Below are 21706 nucleotides of genomic sequence, written 5' to 3'. Positions count from 1 at the left end.
AATATCAAAAACAACATTTATTGACATCACCAATGCAAGAGATAGGTGTGGCACCATGTGCGCCAGGGACTGGGTGGGGGGAGAGGTGCTTTGGGCCTGCATTCACTTGAATAGGGTAGTCTACATATCAAACAAAAAATATGGTGGTTGGTCATATCAGCTTAATGACTTAGCACAGGTGCTTGTAAAGGGCGGGGTTTACTCTGAACACAGAAAAAAGGGATTTGCCCTCCATCACACTGTAGCAAAATCAACAAAAAATACTTAAATCCTACATGATAATAGAGATTCAGAGGTATTAGTTACATACATTTGCAAATATATGAATAAGCGCCAGGCCAATCATCAAGGCTCCTCTATACTGGCGTCCCTAACATTAAGGGGTTCACGTCAGAGAAGCAAGGTACCCCCAAAAAATTCTAGCCAAGGACCATCCCCAGGGTATCACACGAAAAGGGGGAAAAAGGTGTGATAGTGAAGTGTAAAGGATACATGTGTAAGGATAAATCAATAAGTGTTAATGAAATGTGAAAGAATTAAAACAACATAAATAATAAACAAACAATTAGAAAAGTGATAAAGATATTCTATGTGAATTAAGTGGTGATGCCCTGAAAAAGGTCCAGCCAGAACAACCCCGGGGGCCCCACTCCCAAACGCTCACCCCAAAATAATTATTGCTACATAATAGTAGCAACCACTCTGGGTCATGTACTTACAAATTGGTGTACTGCATGATAACAGCACATGTATAAGCTGAGAGCTAACTCAACTTGGAGGTACCCCAGAAACCTCCACATGGCACTATAAGGACCAGCACCTGCTCCTAATGCTGGCTCCCTTCATGCCTCTCAAGACTGCAAACAAAAAATATGGTGGTTGCTCATTTCAGCTTAATGACTTAGCACAGTTACATGCAGTACACCAATTTGCAGTACACCAATCAACACTGTGACATCTTAGAGCCAACTTACAAATAATAGGCAACTCAATTAAAAAAAAAAAAAAAATATATATATATATATATATATATATATACAAAAAACCAGAGGGCATTATACACAATAAATATTTAAATATAAGAGCAGTAAAATCCTATGATAAGTTCAGTGGATCATCTTTACTGTGTCTACAAGTTCTTTCCACTAGGATCCCCCAAGGTGTAGGAGGCTGAAATATACAGACTGTTTCTAAAAGTACCCTCTAACCAAAGATCACCCGAAGAAAAAGGCCCAATGGCCGATTAATAAATAACTGGCAATTTTTTTATTTTTGCTAAAACACAATGCACAATTAATAAAAAAAATTCTAACAGCATATAGTAGGTGACAAAGTATCCACAGTTGAGGTGTTGATATATTCCTGCTGCCACCCTTGCGGGTTTGAGCTCAATTGGCAGGGCCCTCCAGCATAGTGTATGGACATGGCACCAGAAACCCTACACGTTTCGTCCATAAATGGACTTCTTCAGGAGTAAGAAATGAAAAATTATAATGCAATGTTGTAACTGATGTACTGGAAATCTTTCATAGCTTATTATTCATAGCAATAAACCCAAATAGGGATATTGGTTGATTCCACGATCACACAAAAAATAAAATCCAGTGGATATGTACTGTAGATCCCAAAAAATGGGCTGGATTCAAGGAGTAATTTTGAACAATGTGAAAGTGTCTTTTTTGTTCTCCAAGTGCATATATATATATATAGACAACTCTTTAAAAAAAATATATATATATCATAATAAATATTATAATATATATATATAAATATATATATACAGTATATATACACACACATATCCACAGTTATATAGATACACAGTCTGCCCCATTATCATCACTAAATGTCCACATTTATTGGATAATACCTGCTGCAATGCACCAATCCTCCTCAAAGAAACAATATATGAGTATAAACAACTTTTGTATTTATGTGTGTGCAAATAAAAGAGATGGACCTATGTGATTTGTTGTAGACTGTATGTATATCCAGTATATAAAGTATCTGTCCTAATGGAGGGAATCGGTATGAAATACCGACAGATGAATAACCACCGGTTCTCATACCGACGCCGGAAGTGCGAAGGGAGCACATCCTGACAGCGGCTGGTAAGTACTCTAACCCTTCCCTCTCCCCCCCCTAACCCTCCCTTGGTGGTGCCTAACCCTAACCCTCCCAGGGGGATGCCTAACCCTAAGTTCCCCCAGGGGTATCTAAACCTAACCCTTCTCCACCCCCCCCCCCGCAGCTACAACTTAACTATCTCTGGTTTATCTCGTTCGTGGATTCTGGGCGTCGGGATTTCGGCATGGGGCTAAAGGTAGGCGTCCACATTTTGATGCCTATCTTTAGTCCTGGGTTGGCCTTCCGCTGTTGGGATTCCGACGCCCAGCATTCCGGGCGGCGGTCATTTAACCGCATCCCCTACTGGATAACCCAAAACAAGATTCACCTCAGTTTACAATCTTAAACACCAATAGTGATACGGTACCTAAATTATCTGGTGATCAATGGGAGTAAAAATGTGCTTTTGCTGAAACCTTGGATGAACAGCTCACCTTTCCAAATGTATACCTTATATGGCAGGAAGTAAACCAATCCTTGCACTATGCATTCCATTTCATCCATCTGTCTTGCAAATGGGCTCCCAACATCCAATTGCTGGACTATCTGGTCAGGATGACACATTCCCTGTCTTCTAGCTAATACCTCACCTTTAGCAACAGGTATATTTTGAAATGTAACCTCTACTTAAGTCCTAAATGACAGATTTCCAGCTGCAGGATAAGTAACCCCATAACTAGGTGACTGTTTATGTAACTTTCCCTTACCCTTAAAAACTTATACAACATTTGATTGGGCATAATTTAGCTGCAGCATTTTTTTTTACTTACTGTTTCTATTGATAAAGCACAACTGTTGGCAGTGGAATTATATTTACTAAAATTTAGGAAGTGGAAAAAATAGCTTGCAAAATGTTATGTATTCACGTATGCTTGAAGAGATACTAATGTAGCTCATTTGTTCCAAGTGTTTGACTGTTAGGGCAGTGTTCCTCTATGTGTGTACTATGTCTTGTGATCTTTTCAATATATTCCAGCTTCACATTGGCAGCTAACCAGAATCATAGTTTGTTCCCATCACAGTCCATCACAACTTTTGTTTAGGTTCATTGTCTTTTTGGCAGAACACTTCTGGTTTGTCCCCATGCAGGGAGGGTAAATAAAGGGGTGAGTATTACCAGTGGCAGATGGCAGACTAAGGTCTTGTTCCAGGACAAATACTATTGCCAGATAGTGAACATTATTATATTGTACTTAGCACTAACATATTCCAGTGTGCACAAATTATAAAAATAAAATAAAATAGTGTGATATTAATAAAGACAACTAACCAAACCTAAAAGTTGGGCACGTCTGTTAGAGCTTACAGGGCATTAGAGAGCAATGAAAGGGCCATGTGGTGGAGAGGTGTGGCCAAATTCTGGGGGCGTGGCCACACCTGCTTTAAGATAAAAATGTATGCAAACTACTACAGTATGCATGTGACGGGGTGGAGGGCTCTCTCTCCCTTGCACAGCTGGCCCAGGCCCCTGCCGAGCCTCTTAAACAAGCCCGGACAATTAGTACCCGGCACTCCTTAGAGCTTACAATGGGAAACAAGCGATATTGATGTGACATGCAATAAGCTATGTATGCCTGTGTAGTGGTGTGAATATGATTTCCTCAGCAAATCCAGGCTACTATCAAAAGTCCAAGTACAACTCCTATTCAAAGATGTTCATGGTGGAGACTCTCATAGTTTCATGGGTGTATAATAAGTTTGTTTGCAAGGCGTTATGATACTAATTACTTCATGCTGATTATCCAGAAGTCACATCCAGAAAACGCCTGGCTATACTGTAGGGTGCAGCCCAGTGCTGATGTTTAGCCTATACACTTGTCTGGGTAGTATGACACTTTATTTTTAACTGTAATTTCATAATGAGGGGTTTTAAAAAAACAGAAAAACAACATATGTATGAAAGTGAGGTTCTAAAGCTGGCCACACACTAGACCAACTTTCATCCAACCATCCAACTAGTTAATTGTTTGAAATGAAAATCTGGTAACGTAAGGGAGTAACTGATGATCAGCAATTTGCTCCTAAATGCCAGAAAACAGATGAAAATGGTTGTTCAGACAATTTGTTCAAACAACAGTTTTTGTCCATTTTCTTGTACTTGTGCACACATGTATGGATTCCAAAAAGAACATACCATTATACAAAGAGGCTGGGGGAAGATTTGCTGAAGCTTCTAGAACAGACAAGAACAGACAAGTGGAGGTGTTTCCCATACTTTCTGAAATTATATTATTAACACTGACTTGTTTAATGTTTTTGTTCTTGAATATACATCTGTAGAACATAAAGACAGTTTTCTATTTAGCATGTAACCTGATAACATGCATTTGCCCCCTCTTCTGACACTGTGCTAATTTCTCTACTAATTAGGCAAATCGGTGTACAGTACGGTCAGCATATTGAATTGTTTTGCAGCAGTCTAAGCCTCATCAACTTATTTTTTTTAATTAAAAAGATAGTTTTTATGCTAAGTAATAATCACATTTTCTTGTTATTAACTAAAGAACTACAACAAGTTTAGGTGGGTCACACATGGGAGTTAGTGCCTGATGTATTTATTTAATGCCGGTGAGGTTTGTGTGTACCCAGTTTTAAACTGTGCAAGCTGAGGGAAGTCCAATCAGTTATATAAATGAAGTCCTACAAAAGCTTATAAACAAGATGTAAACAGTACAAATATACTATTGATCCCGCGTTGCTCTGCTGTGCAGCAAACAACAGGAGTCTAAATTGATACACGTGTATTTTGATGAAGCGTGCATGCACTCAGCAGGATCACACTCACTGAATTGGAAGAAGTCCTCCTGGTAAAATAATATAATGTACGTTGTATACAACAAAAAGAACATCATTGTGGATAAGTACACTACTCAGCTTTTAGGTAAGAATGTCACACATACTGTATACATAAAATCAGTCTCCTCTCCGTTGGGTTTCTCCATTGTTTCATTCAGAAAAAGGAAGGACAGACTTCTCCACATTAAATATTCCTGCACTGGTGATATTACATTGGTAAAATAATCCTCTACAATAGTGATCCTTTCTTACATTTTTTATTTATTTATATACTAAAAAACCTAAAATAGTGTAATACTCACAGTATAGCAATAGCTAAAAGTAAACAAAAACAATTGCACTGGCAGGAACATTCTGAGTCGTACGCAGGTCCAAAAGTGGACGCATGTAGACTTTCTGCAGATGTGTTGCACTATGACATAGGATATGTGCTCCACTGGTTCACTGTATTGTGAAATGGGCAATTCTGGGTGTCAACTGGACAGCACTCAAGACATCCGTTTCATAAGAGTGTCATGGCAGTGTCGTGGGAGTGAAGCCAGAGTTCAGAGTAATTATGAGTTGTGACAAAGGGACGTCTATTTCAGGTGCATCTTTAGCACCCAGGATGGGGTTGGTGTAAGTGCCGATACCAATGATGACGGCTGCGAATATAAATACAGTGGCCAGAGCAACTATATGCATGGATCAGTGCGGATACCCGCGTTAGCCTAAGGTAGTAATTTTGGCTACTGTGGTCATCAGCACTTGCGGGCGTTTTACATGCAAATCATAATCGGGCCCACAATGTTCAATGATACTCAGGTATTCTTAGCCAAGGGTAACTCCATATTCCTGCAGGAAAAACAAATGGCTAGTCCCAGATAAAGCATCCTTGTATCAACAGAGGAGGACCAGTAAGATAAAGTACCCATGTCACAGGTGAAGCAGCCAACAAGTTATTTCCTTTATTTAACTATTTTAAGTTTATATTATAAATAAATTGAATGAAAAATAATTATTTATAAAATGCAATATTATCAGCAGAACAAGAATACTATATATATATATATATATATATATATATATATTATTTTTTTATTACTTTTAAGTCTATTATCCTTTTGCTGATTGATAAAAAATTAGTAAATCCACATTGACAGGGAACTGAGGTTATGAAAATGCCTGGAATAGTTAGCTAAAAGGTTAGTAGTGTACTGAAGAGGTGTAGTAGGTAATACCCGACAGCGGCAGCCCGGCAAGGGTGAAAATCCTGATCGTCCCTAAGGTAAGTATCGCTAACCAAATTCCCCCCCCCCCTAACCCTCCCTTAGGGGTGCCTAACCCTAACCTAACCCCCCAAGCTCCTAACCCCAATCCCCCCTCTAATTGCCTAAACCTAACCCCCCCTTCCCCGCCGCCTAAACCCAAGTTCCCTGGGGGGGGGTACCTAACCCTAACCTCACCCCGGGGGTGCCTAAACCTTCCCCCCCTTCCCCTAGCCTAACCCTAACCTTCCGGGGGGGTGCCAAAACCTAACCCCCCTTCCCCTAGCCTAACCCTAACCTTCCGGGGGAGGTGCCTAATGCTAAGTCCCCCCGGGAGCCCTAAATCTAACCCCCCCACGCGGCTGTCAGCGCCCGGCATCTCTTCGATTGGGATGCCCGGCATCTCTTCGATTGGGATTCCGGCGTCTGGTTAATGACAGGCGTCTAGATTTAGATGCCTGTCATTAGTACCACGCTGGGATTAGAACGTCTGGAAGCCGGCAGTTGGAATTTAGACCGTCGGCTTCCAAACTACATCCCTACTGAAGTACAGGTAAAGTGTTATTGTGACACCCAGCGTACTGTACATTATATTCTTTTATCATCTTTTTCTGGTTCATCTGCTCCCCAGAGAATCTCTTTCCATTGTGTTACACTTTAGAGAACCTGGATATCCTCCTACTGTACTCCCTACAAGGCTAAACACTGTAACCGTGACTATGCTATGCTGTGACTCCTATTGGTGCAGGTCCGTTTTTCCAAATCGAATTGGCAATGCCCAACTCTCTGTACTCTGCATGTGAACTTCATTACGTGTATAGCAAATTGACTTGTATACCATCCACTTTATTAATGTTCTTGATTTTCCATAACATAAAATATTGATTTATTTCGGTAAATTGCAGGTCTTACCCATTGCTGGAGTTGCCAGTGTCTGCCGACCAACTAGTTGAGCAGGACCTAGTCCATCTAGGAAGTCACTGAACTGGCTGTCAACCCCCAATCTTACTCCTGGAAATATTAAACTGCAGAAAGAAATAAAACATACATTATGGTAAACCCGACAAGTGAGATGCCGTCTACCGGAACCCCGGCATCAGAATTCCAAATGCAACACTGGCGCCTGAATCCCTACATGACTCTGGATGCCGATGTTGGGATCCCGACAGATGGCATCCTGATCGGAAAGGGTATCATTTTCAGGGGGGGACAACGACTTGGGTTCAGGCGCCCTGGGGGGAGTTAGCGTGAGGCTCCGGGCAGGGGGAGGTTAGGGTTAGGCTCCGGGCAGGGGGGGTTAGGTTCAGGCACCACCAGGGGGGAGGTTAGGATTAGGCACTAAGGGGAGAGGGTTAGGGTTAGGCACTAAGGGGGGAGGGTTAGGTATAGGCACTTACTGGGCGGGTTAGAGGTAGGGAGGGTTAGTATTAGGGTACAGGAAAGGAGGGTTAGGGGGTAAATAGGACAGGGATTCGAACCATTGGGATGCCGCTGTCTGTGTACTGACAGCCGGCATCCTGTCCTTCGTTATTTCATACCGATTCCCATAAAAGTATATATATATATATATATATATATATATATTGTGATAGGATCACTGGTAAAGTGGTCTGTGGCAGGTACATTTGTCCCAGATTCCTGTCTTTTGTGTTTTAAACCCCCAGGAGAAAGTCTGCAGTGTAGTAGGCTTGAGTTTCGGCTTTTTGAAAAGCCGGTTTGGGACCTGGGGGTTGTGGGTGAGAGGAGAGGGAGGGCTCCACCCACGGCCACTCCAGGTTTTGGTTCTCGCAGGCTGATAACAGGCTTGATTGGGTTCCCACCTGAGAGTGGCCAATATAAGCCTAGTGTGTTTAGGGCTGAGTGTCTCACCTGGGAGAGCAGGCAGGGAGTTTGCTCAGAGACACTTGAAAAACCTATTTGTGAGTACTGTGCTGTGCTTTGTTGCTGGCGAGGGCATTAGGCCCTGCCAGGTTCTGGTAGTGAGGGAACTACCTGTGAAGTTAGTGCCCCGACAGGGCTAGGATTTATATTTATGTTTTCTTTATGTTTCTGACATTGTACAATAAAGACTGGCGCCGACCAGCTTGTACTTGCATCCAGACTGGTGTGCTGCTTCCCTGCTGCTGTGTGTGTGCGTAAGGAAGGAGTCCTCTACCCAGGAGAGAGACCCCCTAACCTAACTGTGTCACAATATATATATATATATATATATATATATATACAAATACCAATATTGTATATATGAATACAAATACCAATATTGCGCTAGAGACTGGCAATCGTCAGATGGCATACATTTCTAATATTCGAACAAGGCTGCTAATCCCCAAAAAGGTCCTTTGCCAGAAATGGCCTATGGATTTAACATTGATAATGTTGGTTTTTTGGGGAGCGCCTAAACTGGATTGTACAACTCTATTTGGGATCCAATTCCCCCTTCGTATAGTATAATTTCTGTCCCTATTAAATAGAGTGTTGTAAGATGATAAGGGTGAAGTTATTGTTCCTCCTACCGTGCCTACTATGAGACCTTTTAAAATAATAGAGGGATAAACATTAACTACCGTATATACTCGAGTATAAGCCGAGTTTTTCAGCACAAAAAATGTGCTGAAAAAGTACCCCCTCGGCTTATACTCGAGTCAAGTGTAGCGCTGACCGGACGGAGTTCGGTCAGCGCTACACACTGCCAAACACACAGCCGCCGAAGCTGGCAGCTGTGTGTTTGGTGTAATCAGCAGCCGCTGAGAGTCTGTCAGACTCTCAGCGGCTGCTGCTGCTCCCACTGCGGGAGCCATCTTCCGGCTCCCGCAGTGGGTGATGGGAGACACGTCGTCATGACGACGTCTCTCCCATACAAAGCGGCCGGAGGAGCGGACAGCGGCGGGACCAGGAGCGGGAGTTACAGATAAGTGATTTTTTTTTTTCATTCTTTTCACGTCTCTCTCTACTAGGGGGGGGGGACTACAGGGGGCACTACCAGGGGGCGATGACTACAGGGGGCACTACCAGGGGGCATTATCAGGGGGCACTACCAGGGGGCGATTACTACAGGGGGCACTACCAAGGGGCATTATCTGGGGGCGATTACTACAGGGGGCACTAAAAGGGGGGATTACCACTGGGGGAACTACCAGGGGAGGATTACTACAGGGGGCACTACCAGTGGGGGATTACTACAGGGGGCACTAAAAGGGGGGATTACTACTGGGGGTACTACCAGAGGGGGATTACTACTGGAGGCACTGAAAGGGGGGATTACCACTGGGGGCACTACCAGGAGGGATTACTACTGGGGGCACAACCAGGGGGAATTACTACTGGGGGCACTACCAGCTGCTGCCATTTCCCACACTAGGCTTATACTCGAGTCAGTAAGTTTTCCCAGTTTTTTGGGGTAAAAGTAGGTACCTCGGCTTATATTCGGGTCGACTTATACTCGAGTATATACGGTACTTATTATTAGCGTAGGATCAAAAAATCAGTCTCTCAGTCAGTCCGTCTTGTTAGCAACTGGTTATTTACTTCTACTGGAGATGTAAATCCACCAGGAAGGTAAGCCTATTAAACAATAGTAACTCAAGATCCAAAGTGGGCCCTACAGGCTGTCAAAGAGCTTGTCCCTATAAAGGGAGACAGCAAGTGTACTAACATGTGTCCCACAATTGTCAAGATGTCTATGTACAAGTGAGAAGAAGTTTTAAAATGTGATTTTATGTTGTTTTTTTTAAATAAAACTGTGTACTAAAAGGAAAGAAGGCTATTAGTTATATTCGGGTGAACTCATGTTGAAAAGGTCTCATAGCAGGCCCGATAGGGGGAATAAAAACTCCCCCGAAAAACTATATATATATATATATATATATATATATATATATATAATGTAATTTCTATATGTGGTGCAATATAATGTAGAGAAATAATTGGAGGAATATAATTATTTTAGGATCTACAATGCAAGAATTGTACAGTAATGTGTTCCACAGAGTAGCAATAAGCATGTAACAACTGTAATTTACTGTAATCTTCCTCATTGTCATCTCCACTCTTACCTAAAGAATTCAGCCTAATGTCCCCTGCAGGTAAAAAAAAACAACTTAATTCAATGGCCTGAATTTCCTTTGAATAGGAATAGTAAAATGTAATCTTCCTTTTACATGCTCTTCCCTTTTCAAGCTCACCTAGGGGGAAATGCTTAATTCTCTATTTCAGGCCTATAAAGGAAATGCAGAGTGATTGCAGACAGGTTAGTAATAATCTTGCTCTATCATGTAACTTACTTTCCCTCAGAGCTGTAGCTGTTAATACTTCCATCTGTCGACTCTCTGCTTGGTTGCCGAACCATACGACTCCTCATTTCAGCTGCCATTCCTGTTTCTGTGCTTCTTTGAATTGTACTTTTGAATTTCTTGTTGCCAGAATCTAGAAAAAAAAATAAGTTATATCATTAACAGAAAACCCTCACAAACTTATGTTATCAGAGCAATGAAACTAACTCCACTGAATTAATACAGAAGCAAATAATAAGTAGTACTATTTAATGTAATAACTGGTTTCATGCCTGCTTCCTTATAATACTAATATCTTTATTATATTAACTTTTGGTCTAATTTCTGAATTGTTTAGCAAAGCATAGCCACTAGTTCTATGAACACCTAGATATGCAGAGTGTGACAGCATAATAAATACACAGAATATACACATCCCTATTATGGGCCTGAGCCCTGGCTGTGCCCAGCCAACTGCAGCACAAGCTAAAGAGTTGTCAGTACCATTTATAGGAAATATATACTCATCCTACTTATCTATCGCTTTTTCAGTGTTCCTTTCTCTGAATCCACCTCCTCTTCACTTCCTCTATCAATTGGAGTACAGCAAAGCTCAGTCCTGTCCTCTGCTTTTCTCAATTTATACCACATCTCTAGGCAAACTTATAAGCTATTTTGGATTTTAGTGTCATCTGAATGCGGATAATACTCTAATCTACATATCCCTCCCAGATTTGTCACCATCTATATTGTTCCGTATTACTGAAGGTCTCTGCCATTTCATCTTGGATATCATCTCGCCACCTCAAACTTAACATTTCCAAAACAGAATTAATAATATATCCACCAGATAATATTAGTTACCAACCTGATATCTCTGCCGAGTTATAACAGTGATAATCAACCCCACCCCACAAGCTCACTGCCTATGTATCATCCTTGACTCTGAACTGTCATTTGCTCAACGCATTCAATCTGTCTCTAAATATTGTTACATACATCTAAAAACCTATCCAGAATATGACCATATCTTATACAAGACACTGCAAAAACTATATTTCAAGTGCTCATTATCTCTCTTGAATGCCGGTAACCGCAGCTGGCTTTACAAGCGCTGCGGCCGCCGCGAGTATTTTACACATGGACTGCCAGTCATTATGGGCGGAGAGCAGCACCCTCTAGTGGCCGGCACCCCTAGGCAGCTGCTTAATGATGGCGCAGGCTCTGGAACCACCCACATATCCCCCATAAGCTGTTCTACCCATTTACATCCCCACTATACAGTCCGCACATAAATTTACATATTTTCTCTTCCTTCTCTTTCACATCCTCCTGACTCTATGCCAACATTCCTCTGTGACAGGATCATACAGCCCACCAAGAACCTCTGCAATCTGGCTGGACCATTATGCAATAGGTAGCACCTATCCTTCTGTATCAATGCTTAATTCCCTATAGATTGTAAACTTGCGAGCAGGGCCCTGTTATCTCTATGTCTGCCTGTTATTCTCAGTCTTGTGTTATTACTGTTTGTTCCCAATTGTAAAGCGCAATGGAATATGCTGCACGATATAAGTAACTGTTAACAATAATAATAATAATAATAATAACATTTTGTAAAGGGATTACCAATCAAACAGATATGACATAAGTATATATTCTACACACTATCTCCTACAGTACATATCTGATGTCTACCAATTTATTTTTTAAATGAAACAGTTAAACTATATGGGTTCAATTCAATTAGGAGGGAGTTTGTGAAAGCGAATTTGCATTATAAAACTTGCATACATTGCCTGAATGGGCGCACCCGAGAAATGTGAGATATGTGGGACTCGCGTTTGAGGTTGGAAAACTTTTCTAAAAAATAAGTTAGAAAAGCATGAAAAGTTGGGGACTACAAAAAAATTGCAACTGAGATAGCAGGACCAGGGCCGTAGCTAGGGTAGTGCGGCCGGTGCCATCGCACAGGGCACCACAGGTCAGGGGGCGCTATTCGGGCCTGTCAAATTTCTATTTATTATCATTCTTGCTTGTAGCTTCCTCTTATTTCATCCCCAGCATCTCTTGGCCTCTCCTATCTCTTCCCTGGGCCTTCCCCATGAAGCCATGGCCCTTTTTGGGTGCATTATGTCACTTTGAAAAATTAGGGGGCGCCAATGTTCTTTCTGGCACAGGGCACCAAAACGTCTAGTTACGGCTCTGAGCAGGACCATATAAAAGACTGCTAGTGGCCATAAGGAAAGTACTGCAGGTTTTAAAAGGTGGCTGTTTTTTTTTTGTATTTCTATTTATTTCTATTTATTAATGATGGAAAAATGACAACAAGCAAGTGTTTTTCTGTGAATTGAAGTCTTTATTTTGGGGTACAGAAAAATGTGTTTAATGTGATTTACCAGGGTTTTTAAAAAAGCTTGTAAAAATGTGAAAAAAAATTAACTATTTTAGCTCCAATCTACAAGTTAAAAAAAAATCCACTCCCATCAATACAACACCCCCACGTAACTATCCCACATCATTTACATCTCACCATAACTGTCCCACATCATTTACATCTCACCATTCCTTTCCCACATCATTAACATCTCATCATGGTATACAATTGGGAAGCCGGCTGCCTTAATACCGGTAGCCGGCTTCCCGAATGTCATATCCCGGCGAGGGTGAAATGCCGGGCGTCTAGATATAGACGCCTGACATTTCCCGACGCCGGGAGACCGGCGCCTGGCATCCAGATCGAAGGGAAGCCGGGCGCCGCGAGCAGACAGCTGCGGGGGGGGGGAGGGTTAGGTTTAGGGCACCCGGGGGGACTTAGGGTTAGGCACGCCACGGGAGGGTTAGGCTAGGGGGAGGGAGGGTTTGGGTTAGGCACCCCCGGGGGGGACTTAGGGTTAGGCACCCCCCTGGGGGACTTAGGTTTAGGCAGCAGGGAAGGCGGAGGTTAGGGTTAGGCACTTAGAGGGGGGGATTAGGGTTAGGCACTTGGGGGGGGGAGGTTAGGGTTAGGGCACCCCTAAGGAGGGTTAGGTTAGTCAATACTTACCTATCGACGATCGGGATTTCCAACGCTGTCGGGCTTCCGCTGCCGGGAACTCTGCTTTGATCGGCCAGGAGCTGCCGGGAATCGAACCCCCGGCCATGCGGCCGGCTGTATTTCATACCGATTCCCTCACCATACCTGTCCCACATCATTTACATCTCACCATACCTGTCCCACACATTTACATCTCACAATTCTTGTCCCACATCATTTACATCTCACCATACCTGTCCCACATCATTTACATCTCACCATTCCTGTCCCACATCATTTACATCTCACCATACCTGTCCCACATCATTTACATCTCACCATACCTGTCCCACATCATTTACATCTCACCATTCCTGTCCCACATCATTTACATCTCACCATACCTGTCCCACATCATTTACATCTTCGCCATATCTGTCCCACATAACTTTCACCTCACCTTACCTGTCCTGCATCATTTACATCTCACCATACCGGTCCCACATCATTTACATCTTACCATACCTGAGACATTCACATGAAAACTGACTTGTCTCTATTGGTCAAATTTTACTACTAAAACCCCTCCTATTTTTACCTTAAAATAAAGATTTCCTACCTTTACATCTGCTCAGGGGGGTACACACAAAAATTCAGCATTTTCTCGGAAAATGCAATGCGAGTTTGGAATTGAATTGCAAATGCACAGTGCGAATTCGCCATGAGAACTGTTTACAGGACCCAACTCGCTCCTAATTGAATCGACCCCTGCATGTTACCAATTCTAGTCATCTAGGAAAGTTGATGTTTTCACAGTGACGCGGCACTAATATGGATGTAAGGTGCAGTAAGCTAGGAAACAGATATACTGTATGACATTCTGCTTGCTACTTATCCTTGGATACATATGTACTGTAAATACTTTGCACTTTTTGGCACACATATTATTCTGAGCCTTTATGATGCCCACTTAGCCTAATCTGTGTGAAGGATACAGACATCTGGGAAGGTAGGCTGTGAGTCACAAAACTGCAGAAGTAAGACAAGAGTCCAGGAAACACAGTGCCTGGGTCTGGGCATAAGTACCATCTCTGCGGGTGTTGTGCTTGCTTGATTACCCCAAAAATAGGTGTTGCCACTAACCATGTATACTCATGGTATTTTCAAATGGGGAGGGCTTGTAGTGAGCACACCAATCATTGAAAAAATATATCTTGAGAGTCTGGGTAAGTGGAAAGGATTAGTAATTAGTGTGTGAACATCAGATTTCCTTTTCAGAGCTCCGAGTTGCACTGAAAGCCTGGGTTTAATGCAATGCAAAACCTCTGTTTTCAGCATACTTGCCTACTTTTAAAAGAGCACTTCAGGGAGACTGAAGGTAAATTTGTCGCCGCTGTGTTATTGTATGCAGCAGCTGTGCAACTTTATGCAAAAGCAGCAGGAGGTGTCTTAAGTCCACTGCCAGATTCTCTGATCTGCTGCTGCATAAGAAGATGCAGCAACGGATCAACTGCATGAACGTTGGACATACGAGTAACCCTCAGGTTACTCAGGATAGCCAGAAAAAAAATCACACAGCCGAGGCCAATGAGCTGTGTCTAAGGAAGCAACCTCTGGCTTAGGCACACATAGAATGCAGGGCCGACATGCTCCCTTTTCTGTAACACTCCCAGTCGCCGCCCCCACATGTCAGCAGCATGTCAACCATTCTGCAGCTTATGGGGCACTGCGACCAATGTTGCAGGATCAGATCAGCACTTGTACAGTGCAGTTGCTCCATCAGGAACCGCACTGCATATCAGAGATTTACGTAAATATCGGATTAATGTAATCTCTGAATCAGGCCTTTGGCCATATCTTGTTTCTAAAATTCATACTTTTCAGTCCAAAATAGATGATATTCAAATCAATAATATCTCTTCTGCAGTCTTGTAGTTGGAAATTAAATTTAAATCAGCTTACCTACAGTGTACTCAAACCACAATCAACATACATTTTAGTGCCCAGTAAAGGGGATTTGCAGACAAAGGGGTTTATGTACAGCCATGGCCAAAAGTTTAGAGAATGACACAAGTATTGGTTTTCACAAAGTTTGCTGCTTCAGTGTTTTTAGACCTTTTTGTCAGATGTTACTATGGTATACTGAATTAAAATTACAAGCATTTCATAATTGTCAAAGGCTTTTATTGAGTTTCCTGGCCATAGACACAAAATTTTGATGTTTTGTTCCCCAAGCCACTTAGTTATCACTTTTGCCTTATGGCAAGGTGCTCCATCATGCTGGAAAAGGCATTGTTCATCACCAAACTGTTCAAGGATGGTTGGGAGAAGTTGCTCTTGGAGGATATTTTGGTACCATTCTTTATTCATGGCTGTGTTCTAAAATTGTGAGTGAGCCCACTCCCTTGGCTGAGAAGCAACCCCACATATTAATGGTCTCAGGATGCTTTTACTTCAGTATACCATAGTAACATTTGATAAAAAGGTCTAAAAACACTGAAGCAGCAAACTTTGTGAAAACCGATACTTGTGTCATTCTCAAAACTTTTCGCCATGGCTGTACTAGTAAGAAGTAAACGTTGCACCTATTTAAAAAATCCAATAATTTCTCATGGCATATCTGAGAAAAGGCAGGAGCAATGGCATTTACAATATTTTAATATAACTTTTAGCAGAGGTATAAAAATGAAATGCATTTATAACAAACATTTACATTGCTTTACGGCTTCAAATTTTCATGTTTTGAAGTAAAACTTCTATTACATTACCGCCACTAATGCTCTAAGATAGTGGTTCCCAAACTGGGCGCCGTGGCACCCTCGGGTTGGTGGTCCAGTACCAAATAAAATGATTTTCTAGTCAGTGTGATAGGTAAAACCAGTGATAATGGCTGCCAATAAAAAAATATGTCGACATAAAGAAGCACAGCCCTGTCAACCACCATATAACTGTACCTAAGGGTGACATATAAGCACAATTTACTTCATTTAATTTTCGCTGAATTTCTCAATAAGAAACTTTTGGCCCAGGGGTGCCATGGAAAAAATGCTGATACTCTAGGGCGCCACGATTCGAAAAAGTTTGTGAACCAGTGCTCTAAGATAAAAGGAAACATAGATAAATTGCTTTGTGAATATGATGTGCTTAGCCAAGAATACCTTCTGTGCACATTAGTCAGTCTGACTGCTGGCGTCTCATTTATGTTATTTATGCCTCTTTTTATTCTGAAAATATTGTACAATGTAGATTGTTAAAAATTGTATGTATTGTCTTGTTTGGTCCCAGTTTTATTATTTAATTTTATTTTAGGTACTGTATTAGTTACAATTTGCTTTTAAACAAATATCCTAGTGTTGAAAAAAATTAGTGTTGAGTCTATTTACTATGATTATTAAGTTCCAGCTAAAATAGCTTGTTTAATGGGTTTATTACTAAAGGTACAGTAGCATTCTGAAATGTTGATTGCTAGAAGCCTACAATTCATTTCTGCAATCTTGGCTTGGCCATCATTCCAACAGATCGAGACTTGTTCAGGTTTCCAGGATTCTATTTCACATAAAAAACTACTGATTTCATGATACTGTATTAGGTATTGCATACTTTTATGGCATGTTCATCACTTTAAAACTAAAAGAAAATCTTCTCATACAATATGTGGGATTTAATGATAAATTCCGGACAAATTAATGAATATCAATATGAGAAAGTTTTATAAGGAGGATAATAACACGTGGAAACTTCTGTAACATAGCAAGCACATGAAAACAACACACTAATATGACCTCTCAAGTGACATCAAAGTTAGTAGCTAACATAAATAAGCACATTGTAATCATTTTATTAACAGCTATTGATAAATGGAAGAATATTTATGAATGCTATCTCCATTACCTAAATTTTAGATAAAACCTTTAAAAACAAAACACTAATTTCTACAATTTAGAAGTTTAATGTTATACCAAAGGAGGCTAAAGGCTGTTTTCTAGTAGGAGTACTGTCTTATTGTGGGAAGGGTATTTGTGTCTCCTGATAACATGTAAGGATTTTTTCTAAACGCCTGAACATACAAGGGCAGATAGTATACATGACATTATTTTGACTGATCACTTGAGGCATAACTTAAGGGAAACTACTTATGTTACTATGGTCCCACTGTTATAACAACTCTGCAGCAGTTACAGACTGTAATCAGATGCTATTTTTATTACTTCAATGGTAAGCTGTTTGCTTATAGAGGTTTATTGCGGTTATTGGGAGGTTGATGACACATTTCTGTTACCCTTACATATGCAGTTTTTGTAGACTCTAAGCCTACTGTAGGATGTATAGCTAGTGTTTTTTTTTTTAGTTGTTACAAATGTCTAGTATAATTTAGTATACTGAGGCAGGGGCGGCAGAACGATTTTATGTTTGGGGGGGCAACATAAAATTGTTCCGGTGCCCCCCCCCCACTCCATTGCCTCCCCTCTCCTCCCTCCCTCTCTCTCACCTGAGCGGCAGCTGTGGACAGCACAGTCCCTGCACCGCATGTAGGAGGCGGTGTAATGTGTTGGGGTTTTAACTTAAAGACTGCAAATTACACCAACTCCTCTATCTGGTGCAGGGGCCGTGCAGCCTATTGCTATAAAGCACAGCCCCTGGCCGTCCACGGCCACCGCTCATTTCAATTGTTTTTTGGTGGGGGCAGCCGCCCCACTTGCACCCCCCCATTCCGACGTCCATGTACTGAGGGGCTAGGCACACATTAGGTGATATATTGGACGATATGTCGTTTTGAGGCAAATTGGAACAATACATCATCCACATTGCATAGTGTGTACACTCAACTGCCCGTTCATGTGTGTCATTCATCACATCTTCTCATCTGATGTCCTGCACGTCACATGGGACGATGTCGTGATCGATGTGGTGCAGATCGTGCAGTGTGTATGCTCAACCGGAAAACCACAAAATATGTTGGTCCAACCTTTTCTTTGAAGACATCCCCTGAACTGCTAGTGATCTACACGATGACTGCATAGTGTATACAGAGGAAAAGGTTCATTAGATACAATGCTCTGACATGATATAACGTGCTGTAGTTTGGAAGATTGCATAGTGTGTACGCTCTATATTGTGTTTGAAGTCGTACTTTGTCTCGCTTTCCATCCCACCTCTGCATTTCCTGTTATCTACTGCCTCCCAGACCCAGTTTAACAACTCCTTAACAAAATTGCCACCTGGCTTTCTCACATTCTATCCATTAACTTACAACTTTCAGAGGACACCAACATCTCCATTGACAACCCTACTGGTACTGCTGCCTACAAACACCTCACACTTACATCCTCCTCCGGTCTGTCCAAGTGAACATTTTCTCAGGCTATTCAGGGGCAGACTAGATAGGCCACGTGGTTATTATCTGCCATCAAATTTTATGGAGGGAATTAAATTACCATTGCACTTTACCGCCGGCTAATTGATCCCCAGGGCCCCAAAGACGGCATTTATCGGGGGTCTAATGGCGGGAAGCATGGCCATGCCCCCCCTCAGAAAAAAATAACAAACAACTATTACCAGCGCCGTCTGAGGGGGGCACATTCGGGGTGATCAGCATCGGCATTAATACATAAGATTCGTGAACTTATTAGAGATCCTGTGTGTATTCGCCTGAAAACAGATATTGTTTTGGACTAAAAAAACGGGATCTAATTGAATTGCCCGAAGGCAATTTCAAGCGTTAAAATCCCATTTTATTTGCCTGAAAAAATATTGTGTCTAATTAAATTCCCCCCTATGTTTCTATCTCCCAGTAAACATGATGGAAATTCCCTCATCACTATGGCATCTGCCGCTACTCCAACAAGGAATTCTTGCTCTCTGACAACAATCTCCATTCCTTTTACCTCACCTCTCACTCCTGCCTCCAAGACATATCCCATGTTGCTACACACTTATGGAACTCCCTACACTATCTGACCAGATTCTTCCCAATCCTTCTTTCAGGAGCTCTCTCAAAGTCCACCATTTCACTGTAGTGTGTTTTGCCCTCAAATTGATGTACTACCAGATACTGTACATCCCATTATGTCTTTTATCACAGCCACTAGGCTATAAGCCCTTACTACCCTCTTTCACATGTCTGCATCTCCTTCGACACCCTCATATGTATAAGTGTTATGTTTCTGTGTGTAATGTATGTAGTACCTGATGCTGGGGTTATATCTTGGGTCTTTTGTAAACTAAGAAACACACCTGCCAATCATGTGTAACTTGATCAATTCAAAATAGTTAAAAATTTTATTAATGCCAATAAATTGAATTAGAATTCACGATGTTTGGAGAAATATAATCATGAATGTTACAGTACTAGAAAATTTTATTAAACCATTTAATTCAATTGTCATTTAATAGTCAGTGTTATCATATAGATTTCTCTTTAGTATGTAATCCCCCCTAGAGCATCTGATTTGGCTTATGTTTTGAGATGGTGTTACAAAGAAGGGTTACTGCTGTATAACTTTTTACTAATTATTGTGGGTGTTACTTTTATAATGAGTATAAAACTAATAAATGTACCTGTATCTCCTTGTGTACAATCCCATTGATTATTTACAAAGCACTTGTGTATTGTATATATAGTGGGCCTAAATCAGAGACAGACGCTCTGAACGAGCGCTCGCTCTGAATCAGGGCGTTTTTTCTTGTTCGGCCTCCTGGCCGCTCGCATAGCTGTGGGTGACCACCCACAGCTATTGCGAGTGGCCAGGTTGATGGTCACGATGGTCAAGACCATCGCGACCATCGGGCTTGCGACGAGACCCTTGTGGTAGGGTCTCGTGGCCGCAAGCCCCAGAGAGCTTCTGGGTCTAATAGAGCCGGAAGCTCTCCCACTGACATCACTTCGGGAACGCCTCCGTTTGCCCAGCCACCCCCCCTGCCCGCCTACCAAATGGGGCGATCTGTCAATCACCATCGACAGCTCGCCCCCTTTGGTGCGAGACCCGGAGCGACAAAGCACCCGTCGCTAGCCGGGTCTCGCGCATGCGCACGACGGAGCCGGCTCTGTCATGCGCATGCCCAGTGGGCAAACATCGTCCCAGTTGTGAGCGCTCTTCGCTTGCGACCGGATCTGAATCAGACCCAGTGTGCGGATGAAAAATAGTGTTCTGAAATGGTCTGGAACAAGCGTTTCTGCTCTTGACAGCTCAAGTCTGTTGCACATTTAGCAAAGACACATTGAGTACCATTTAATTTAACAAGGATTATCAGAATATGGAAGTAATACTACCTGACTCAACCTGAATTGTACAATCACTTGCAAGGAAGGGAAAAGTATGTGTTGCACACTTATGGACTTAGGGCGCTCGCACTGAATCAGGGGGATTTTATTTAAAAAAAAATCCGCCTCCAGGGCGCTCACATAGCTTTTGCGAGCGGCCTGGCGATGGTCGCGATTATCGCGACCATCGGGCTTGCGACTAGACCCTTGTGGTAGGGTCTCGGTTCCCGCAAGCCCGAGTGAACTTCCTGCTCTAATAGAGCAGGAGGTTCACTACTGACATCACGAATGATGTTAGTAGGGCCGCCCACAAAAACGGCAGGCGTTCCTTCAGGAACGCCTCCGATTTTCCAGCCACCCCCCTTCCCCACCTACAAAATGGTGCGAGTTGTTGATCAACATCGACAGCCGCCCCGTATTATAGCAAGCCCCGAAGCGAGTGAGAACTGGCCGACCATAGACCCACTTGTGAGCGCTATGTGCTCGCGAGTGGGTCTGAATCAGGCCCTTAATTTACAATGTGACTTTACTGAAGGTGATAAAATAACATTCTTATAAAAAAATTATAATTTCCACACCAAATACTACTTACGTTTGCCTATCACTACAATTTTGTTATACCGCTTGCATCGTAACTGCGAAATTACTACTTCCCAATGACGTTACGAAATACTTAGTGGGCAGCAATTTCTTGCTTGACTGCAAACTCAGCCAATCACAGTGCAATAAGTGCTATTTTAGACACCAAATGAGTGCAAAGCTTATGCAAGCAAGGCCAAAATCATAGTATTTGTTCACAGACATGCTCAGTGAATTAAGGCCCTGATTCAGACCCACTCGCAAGCGGCTGTCCGCTCGCAAGTGGGTCGATGGTCTGCACTGAGCATGCGCACGACGGAGGGAGCTCCGTCGTGCGCATGCGCCAGAAGCGACGAGCGAAGGAAAGTCCTTCGCTCGTTGTGTCTGATCAAAGGGGGCGTGCTGTCGATGT

At 42.2% G+C, this 21706-nt stretch overlaps 1 protein-coding gene across 15 annotated transcripts in view; it reads right to left on the bottom strand.

The window, feature by feature from the left end:
• The window catches only part of RIMS1 (regulating synaptic membrane exocytosis 1), a 417175-nt gene that overhangs the window by 13631 nt on the left and 381838 nt on the right, over window positions 1-21706 (bottom strand). For all 15 annotated transcript variants that reach the window (XM_088471345.1, XM_088471265.1, XM_088471298.1 and 12 more), the window contains 2 exons: window positions 10451-10592; window positions 7083-7195 (listed from right to left, as the gene is read on the bottom strand). In XM_088471345.1, coding sequence (XP_088327471.1) covers window positions 7083-7195; window positions 10451-10592 — 255 coding nt within the window. The remainder of the gene's footprint in view (window positions 1-7082; window positions 7196-10450; window positions 10593-21706) is intronic.

This window comes from Taudactylus pleione, unplaced genomic scaffold, assembly GCF_031769625.1.
Source record: "Taudactylus pleione unplaced genomic scaffold, aTauple2 ptg000015l, whole genome shotgun sequence".
NCBI lineage: Eukaryota > Metazoa > Chordata > Amphibia > Anura > Myobatrachidae > Taudactylus > Taudactylus pleione.
This window is presented reverse-complemented; position numbering and strand designations above follow the sequence as displayed.